This window comes from Musa acuminata, chromosome BXJ3-6 (genome assembly GCF_036884655.1).
Source record: "Musa acuminata AAA Group cultivar baxijiao chromosome BXJ3-6, Cavendish_Baxijiao_AAA, whole genome shotgun sequence".
Classification (NCBI taxonomy): domain Eukaryota; kingdom Viridiplantae; phylum Streptophyta; class Magnoliopsida; order Zingiberales; family Musaceae; genus Musa; species Musa acuminata.
The window spans coordinates 32421920-32429891 of record NC_088354.1 but is presented as its reverse complement, the minus strand read 5'-3'; the positions used below and the strand labels follow the sequence as shown (position 1 = coordinate 32429891).

General features: G+C 38.8%; 2 protein-coding genes across 3 annotated transcripts; both read left to right on the top strand.

Annotated features, from left to right (window-relative positions):
* The first annotated feature begins 274 nt into the window (after positions 1 to 274).
* Positions 275 to 1745, top strand: LOC103989017 (uncharacterized). 2 transcript variants are annotated; one of them, XM_018827522.2, is made up of 3 exons: positions 275 to 711; positions 786 to 985; positions 1104 to 1745. In XM_018827522.2, exons 1-3 carry the CDS (start codon positions 441 to 443, stop codon positions 1227 to 1229), a joined length of 597 nt encoding a protein of 198 aa, XP_018683067.2. In that variant the 5' UTR covers positions 275 to 440; the 3' UTR covers positions 1230 to 1745. The 2 variants fall into 2 exon arrangements, with proteins under 2 accessions (XP_018683067.2, XP_009406020.2); XM_009407745.3 differs by having other exon boundaries at positions 282 to 711; positions 1098 to 1745.
* Positions 1746 to 4828: 3083 nt separating this feature from the next.
* On the top strand, positions 4829 to 6511 carry LOC103989016 (cysteine-rich and transmembrane domain-containing protein WIH2). Its single transcript, XM_009407744.3, has 3 exons — positions 4829 to 4986; positions 5104 to 5296; positions 6248 to 6511. Exons 1-3 carry the CDS (start codon positions 4938 to 4940, stop codon positions 6291 to 6293), a joined length of 288 nt encoding a protein of 95 aa, XP_009406019.2. The 5' UTR covers positions 4829 to 4937; the 3' UTR covers positions 6294 to 6511.
* Positions 6512 to 7972: the final 1461 nt, after the last annotated feature.

Here is a 7972-nt window from a genome sequence, read left to right as displayed (position 1 = left end):
ACCTCATTTGCAGCTCAGGCGTTCATAGCCTAATTAAATGCCTCAACTAAACTTGTTATTCACCATGAGTTGCCACAACGTGCCTCACATCGTATACATCCTGGAATGAATCCTAATCAATGCCTCATTAAATGTTGGAATTTGAGCTGCTGCTTTGCCCCAAACTTGTGATGCGTGGTGCTCCTGCTGAGGACGGGAACGGCTGATGAGCTGCTGCTGCTGCTGCTGCTTCCTGGGTTGCGTTACGTGGAAGGCTTGCATGGGTCATCCCCGGTGTCGAAGCATATACGTGCAGTGATCCACCACTGATCACCTGAGTGCGACCCAAGACCAAGTCTTTCCTTCATATATATTAAGTCGCCATACTGTTCGACACTTGTCCAAGCACTACATAACACGCACAGAGAATTAACCCACCAGAGAGAGAGAGAGAGAGAGAGATGGGGAATTGCCAAGCGGCGGAGGCGACGACGGTGGTGATCCAACACCCGGGAGGAAGGGTGGAGAGGGCGTACTGGTCCTTGAGCGCGAGCCAAGTCATGGCTTCCAACCCCGGCCACTACGTCGCCGCGGTCATCGTGGTCACCGCTCCCCCCTACGCCACCTCCGCCACCGCCCGCGGTGGCGACGCTCCCCTGAAGCACCTTAAGCTGCTTCGCCCCGACGATACTCTCCACATCGGCCGCGTCTACCGCCTCGTCAGCTTCGAAGGCAAGTCGCTAAAGTCCTACTTCCCTTTCCTCCGTTTCCTTGCTCTTGGTTGTGAGCGTCGGAGGCGTGTGCAGAGGTGGTGAGGGAGTTCGCGTCGAAGAAGCACGTGAAGTTGGGCCGTCTGCTTGTCAAACAGAAAGAAAAGCACCGGCCCAGATGCGAAAGAGGCGGCGACGGGGGCGCCTCCATTGCCTTCGCTGCCTCGGGCCAGCCAGGTAGTGGTCGTGGTGGTGACGGTGGCATTGAACTCGAGTCGGAGACTCCACCGGCGACGGTATGTGGATTTCTGCAGTATCTTCTTGTTGTAATTCATCTACGGCGATCGACCGGATACATATGAAAGGAATTAAGTCTTATATGTTCCTCGATGTTCTCGTTTGTCATAGGAACAGGAAGCGGAGGCACTTGTGGACGCCGAGTTGCAGGATGCGGCTGTCGGGAGCACCAAAGCAAAGATAGCACGCCATGGGCAGTGGAAGCCAACCTTGAAGAGCATAGCCGAGGTCGCAATTAGCTGAAGTACTCATCCTCGCACATCAATCCTAGCTCTAAGTCCGAGTAAGTATATACACAAATAGTTTCTGTTTTCGATTGATGATGATGATCATCGCGAGGTATTGGGTGTGGAAGAAGAACATGTGATCTATTTTCTTGTATTGTCCGCAAACCAAAAAAAAAAATGGCAAGTCAAGTGGCGTTGGCATTAAATGATATGACAGAATAGGTTCATCAGAGTTTGGCCACCAGAGAAGGATGGGTGAGGGATGTCTCCGTCACTGCAGCAGCACCTTTATGCTTGTCATTTTCCTGGAGGGGAGATCATTAGAGCTGGAATGGGAGGTGGAAAGGTCGTGGTCCATCTCCCCTGGTTGAAGTGAAAGGGAAAGAGCTCATGGCCTGCTCCGAAAAGGAAGAGGCATTTAACTCGAACACCTGACACTGAGATAGATGACTTGATTTTGACCATGAGAGCCCCTTTCTTCCAGCTGTGTCTGTATGCGTTGACGTCGTCGGTATAAACGCTCCACGATGCAGCTTTTGGAGGAAAACCTTCGAGGGAAATTTATTATTTATTTTTTGAAATTAAATGGGCGAATTCTCGAAAAAGAAATTATAAATTTTTTTTAAAAGTTAATTTTCGAGAAAAAGGTATCGGTCTTTCTTAAACCTTTTTTTTACCCAAATATCCTCGATATCTATCCTGTTTTTCAATCTTTTTTTATATGGACTAATTCATAAGTTAAATTGATCTAGTTATAATATTTTTAGTATTTTCAACAATACTAAGAAATCATTGCAACTTTTGTGTTTTTACACTATTTTATATTTTTTTGATATTATTAAAAAATATTATAACATAGTGCAAAATACTACGTTATATTGTGTCATGGTGTCTTTTTGGAATTGATGAAAATATTATAACATAATATATAAATATTTAACTTGATCTGCACATCGTATGATCAGCACATAGGAAAATAAAGGGAAAATCAAGTGCATTTTAGGTACTAAGAAAAATATTATTAAAGAATTTAAAAATAATTAAAAAAACACTTTTGAAAATACCGAAGAGGTATCTTTTCTATATCTTCTTAATGGAATTATCTTTTTGTCATGATTTTAAGATTATTCACCATCAGAGTAGTGCGGATTATACCTTATGGATCAATCGATAAACTAAATCAGTTTAATTTCTAAATTACAACATATTTGAGTAGGCTTATAATATTTTAAAAAGCATTATAAGCCTGATAAAAAAATAATGTAATTGACATAGAAATCTATCTATTTACTTATTTTATTCATAAAATAATAAAGATATCTATTTGAAACCTCATTTTCGTATATGAGCTGCTTCTATTGAATTTTGAGTCTATTTGTCTCGATTATATCAATAGAGTTCCTTATTACATGTGGTTTTAACTAATAGAATTCAAAAAAAATTAAAATTAATAAAATATTTTAAATTTTGTAGAATAATTGTCCTAATAGAATAAGAAATTCTAATGGAAAAAAAGATGTCAAGTAATTAAGGTTTGGATCTTTTATAAATTTCTCAAATATCTTTAGATTTTGACGAGAGGAGAGAAAGATGTGAGAAATATTTTTGGTGCTTTTGAGTTTCTCCCTAAGATATCTAGAGAGGTTGAGAGAAAAAGGTATAAATTCTTCGATGATTTATATGAAAAGATGTATAAAAAAATTTATGCCTAAGTGGAGATAACTAAGATCTTTTTATTAATTTTACATAGTGAAGAATTTGATTTTCGGTATAGGTAGGGATTTATGAATCATGTTAGAGTATGTAAAAAAGTTTATGTTTGAGTGTGGATAACTTAGTCTTATTATTGATTTTACATGATGAAAATTTTAATTTTTTTTAATAAATATTAAAATTTATCGTAATCTTATATTAATTTTTTAAAGTATGCTTTTGATTGATCCCAGATTTTGTTTTTAATTTATTTTTTCTTCCTCCGCAACAAAAACAAACGGATATATTTGAGCCTGTGAATAATAAAAAATAAATACATTAACTATTTGATATCTTATTTATTTAAATAAAGATAAGGGGATTCAATGGATCAATGATGATGGTCTTTGGATTCTTCTCACGGACAAATACTAGCATGTAACCAATTAATAATAACCTTTTCAGTAAGGCCAATTGGCTCAATTATACTTTAAGGAGGTAATTACTCCTCCTATTGGGTGACAAGGCTTACCTACCATCAAAGGGACCCACCCATCACTGAGAAACCTTACAAGCAAAAGAGGACTTCCATTCGAGTATCCCATGCTGGAAAGGTATCACCTACAATGAAATAAACCCCCAACAACAGACACTGTCCTATATCAATGTTTGGAAGTAGCTGCCATCTTCTACTGACCTCCAACATCTAGTAGTGATTCTGCAATATAATTTGAGCTGCTCCATCCAAATGGACATACATAGGTCTAGCAAACCCGACCTGAACCCAACAGGCCAACCCAACCCAATATACTAGTGACCTCTGCACTGGGTCTAGCCAGATTTCAGTTGTCTAAAATCTTGATTGAAAATATCTTTATGTGTGACATAAAAGAAAGATGAATTATTAGGAATATAAATCTAGAGCCTAAGTATATGATAAATTATTAGGAATATAAATGAATAAAATCATATATTTATCTATTTGCCTAAGCTTTTAAATGGATCAACATAAATCATTAACATAATTCGATATTGTGGTAGAATATAAATGGGTAAATCCTATCTTATTCCTTATTAATGATAAATATGATAATGTACTGAATAATGATATTATTTATTATGATAGAGTTTGATGCGATAATTGATTTATTAATTTAATCCACTTAATTTAGCTTTCAAGATATCAAGTAAACAAACCAACCGACTACCATTCTGTCATAATAAATTATAGAAAAAATTTATACTTATCTCATCAAAAATATTTAAATTATTTTTGAGCCTAACGAACTCGTCTCTGTCACAAGCACACACGCATCACATGAACGTGACAAAGTTAAAATAACATAATTATCTATAAAATTTGAATTGCATTTGAATGTATTTTGGTTTTTTTAGACACTTTATTAAAGTTTTAATTTTGAAGAAATGGACTGTTGGCTCATTTTATTAACTTTGATTTCAGTAATTGCAGTTTGAAGAAAAGGAAAAACATATTTGCAACGAATTTTTCTTGTTTCGAAATTGTGCCGGTATGGATAGTGACAAAACGTGGCCCCACCCAACAACCCCAACGTGGCTCCAACCGCCCGTCCCCACTTGGAACGCGTCTACCGTCCACCCATCTGTTATGACTTTGACTTGGAGGGTCCCGATCGTCGCATCTCGATCCAATCATCGCGCCCCAGCCGTCCATTACGGTTTGATCATCATTCCTCTTGCGCCTGACCTCCGAGTCACATTTAAAAACGCCGAGGCCGAAGCTTCCGTGCTTATCGTTAGCTATTAATTTCCCTATTTACCCCTTTAATTTAAATTAGTATACGTATTTTTCATAAAGCGAAAAAAGGAAAAACTTAGTTATTTAAATCTTAAAGAGATGTTAACATATAAAAGGGTAAACAGGTCATATTAGATTTTGATAGGGGTAGATATGTAAAAGCGTCATTAATATAGTACACCATCCCTCCTCCCTCGGAGCGAAAAATCTTCCTCTCTCTCGCGGCCGCCGATTCGGAAAGAACGAGCGAGGAGGATGAGCTACTACAACCAGCAGCCACCCGTCGGCGTCCCTCCTCCCCAAGGTATCTTCCATCTTGAATCTGATGCACGATCTCGGGTTGAGGTGGAGAATTGATCCTGATGATGATGGTGATGTTGATCTTTTTCATTGTTCGGGTCGGATTGTTGGTGGTGATCAGGTTATCCGCCGGAGGGGTACGCTAAGGACGCCTATCCGCCGCCTGGGTACCCGCAGCAGGGCTACCCGCAGCAGGGCTACCCACCGCAGGGGTATCCGCCGGCGGGGTATCCGCAGCAGGGATACCCTCCGCCCTACGCTCAGCAGCCGCCGCCCCGGCAGCAGAGCAGCGGCCCTTCCTTCGTCGAAGGATGGTAATGAAACCTGAACCTTCTCTCCCTCCCTACCTACCTTCTTCTGTCCTTGTACCCTTTTCCCATCTCTCCCTGGTCGGATCTGGCGTGTTGGTCCAACTTGGAGGCGCCGGGTGACGGGATCCGCGGCTCGTGGTGCCGGATCCGCCTCGTCGCGGCCGTGCCCGGTCGTCGGTGCACGATATCGTGTCCTGGGTTATCGTGCGCAGCTGGGCGTTGCGACCTGTAAACGACGTGCCAACCACGTTCAAGCCTATGACGTGCTAAAGACGTTTACTTTCCCATATTTGCAGTTATCATTCATTGCACATATATGTATGTATACTCATTCACTGTTACCAATCAGGACATACGGATTCGAAACACTTTTAATCCTTGCTAATTAAGAATATCTGAGATGATATTTACTTGTTTGAGAAGTTATTTAGGCATTCAATTTCTTGCTATAATTAAATTAGGAACTTATGCCATGATATTTACTTCTTAAAAAGATTATTGAAGTATCAAAAGTTTCTACCTCTATTTTACATTTCTTTTCTTTGTTATCATCACTCTTCCAAGGGAGAAAACGTTTCTGCTAATTAATTTGTGGTGTCCCAGATTGCAAAGAAGCAATGTTGTTGTGATGCTAAGACAAATATACGAAGTTTTATTTTCACAGGTGGTTATCTAGGTTTATGCTGTCATGATCTGTCACACGTAATGATTGATCTCTAGTAGATAACTGGTGGAGAAATTCTAATTTCTGGCATCCGGTTTAGAAATTCATGGAGATTGGTGGTGAACCAATTCGATGCAAATGCAAAAATATTTTAGTGGGCACTGGGTCAAATATCTTCTGAGAACAAAATCTGCATTTTATATTAGAGAGTCATATCTGATAACAAGCAGCTTTGAGCTGCTTTCTGTGATAAATTGTTTATTTGTGTTACTCTTTTTCTGGTTTTGCAGCTTGGCTGCTCTTTGCTGCTGCTGCCTTCTGGATGCTTGCTTCTGAGAGGGAATCAGAAGAAAAAGGAAGGATATAATCACCATATGGTCTGATTTAAGGCGAGAGTGGTGGTTCCATCAACTAGTTTCCATGTAAACAATGATTTCTCCCTTCTCTTACCTTTGTTGTAAGAAACCTCGAATTTAGTGTGCCTTCCTGGTTTTACATTTGAATTTCCATACCTGCTATTTAATAAAAGATGAATGTATCCTTTATTGGTGTTCTGTTTGCTAGTATCTCTACAGTTGGTATTAATTTGATCTGTAATAGTAGTGGAAGCTCAATGGACATTGAGCTGCCTGCAGGTGTCAGTAATAGCAAAGATGCCCTGAAATTGGAATAGAACATTAATTCTGATTGCTCATTGGGCCTAAATCTTTTGCTGACTATCTAGTGTCGAATTGTTTGACTGGAAGTTTGAATTGCAGATTTTCCAGGAGATTTCATACCTGAGCCTATGAGCTAATGATGCCCTTAAAATCCAGCATTGTGACTATAATCTTATTTTGAAGATAGGCAATTCTGATGAAGAGTAGATGAACAGGTAATGACTGAGGGAGGATATGGTGGGTTCTAAATTGGTTAAAGAACAGTTTTCTGTCAATGTTTCCAAACTGCTCCGAATTAGGTTTCATCTGGCAGCACAAGAAGAAAAAATAGACTTGGAGTCAACGTCAATAAAAGAAAGGGTTGACTGAGTTGACTTGCTTGCATTAGGTTCAAGTTAACCAGGCCTTTTTTCATGTGATTGAGTCGATATATACTGTTGTCTAATTTCATGCTTCGCTTGCTATTTAGGTGTTTCTCTTTTGCCTGTGATTACATACATACAATGATGTCCAAATTGGAGAGTTGAACATGAGATAGAGAGGGTTGACTGACTGGTGGGATGGTGGAAAACTATGGACGATGGATCAATTTATATCGACATCCCTGGTTTAGTTTATGACTCCTAGGTTTGTAATTTTTAGGAGGACATAGATGGAACCTTACCTAATTCCAATTAGATTTGTCAGTCAACTTTGCTACGGGCTTTCCTAGGGAGGCTTCTTGGTAAACTGGTCAACTTGGTTGTTGGATAGGGAGGGAGGCCACATCTAAAGCCAACCTTGTTGTACAAGTTTGACCAAATCAGAAGAATCCAAGCCAAACCCCTGTAATGCTTTATGATTATTCTGACCATTCCATCCAACAAACATGCTTTTTTGCTAAAACAAAATCATATTTATTATCACTATTTTAAAAAATCTATTGATAACTTCCTAAATTGTCACTATTACATAAAATCACAGCGATGACAATACATATAAAAAATAATAATAAGTAATTCCCATGATAGATATATATTGCTTAATAGTATTCGTTACAAATAAAACTATTGCCGATGTTGGTCCTGACTTGTGGAAAACAAGTTGGGAAAAGGTTTCTTCTCTTTGTTGGATTGAAAATTACTGTTCCATTATTCTACTAATTCTACGTGATTAATTGTGTCTAATGGTATAAGTAAATTATTCGAGCTCTAAAGGTTTTTAAATCTAAAGTTTAAATATTCTTTTATTGGAAATGGCAAATCCTAACACATTGAGTGTTCCAAGAAATTGAGTTTGCAAATTGTAAAACCAGATGCTCCGTATTTACAAAATAGATTATATCTAACAGAGGTAGAATAGTTGATAGATAAGCAG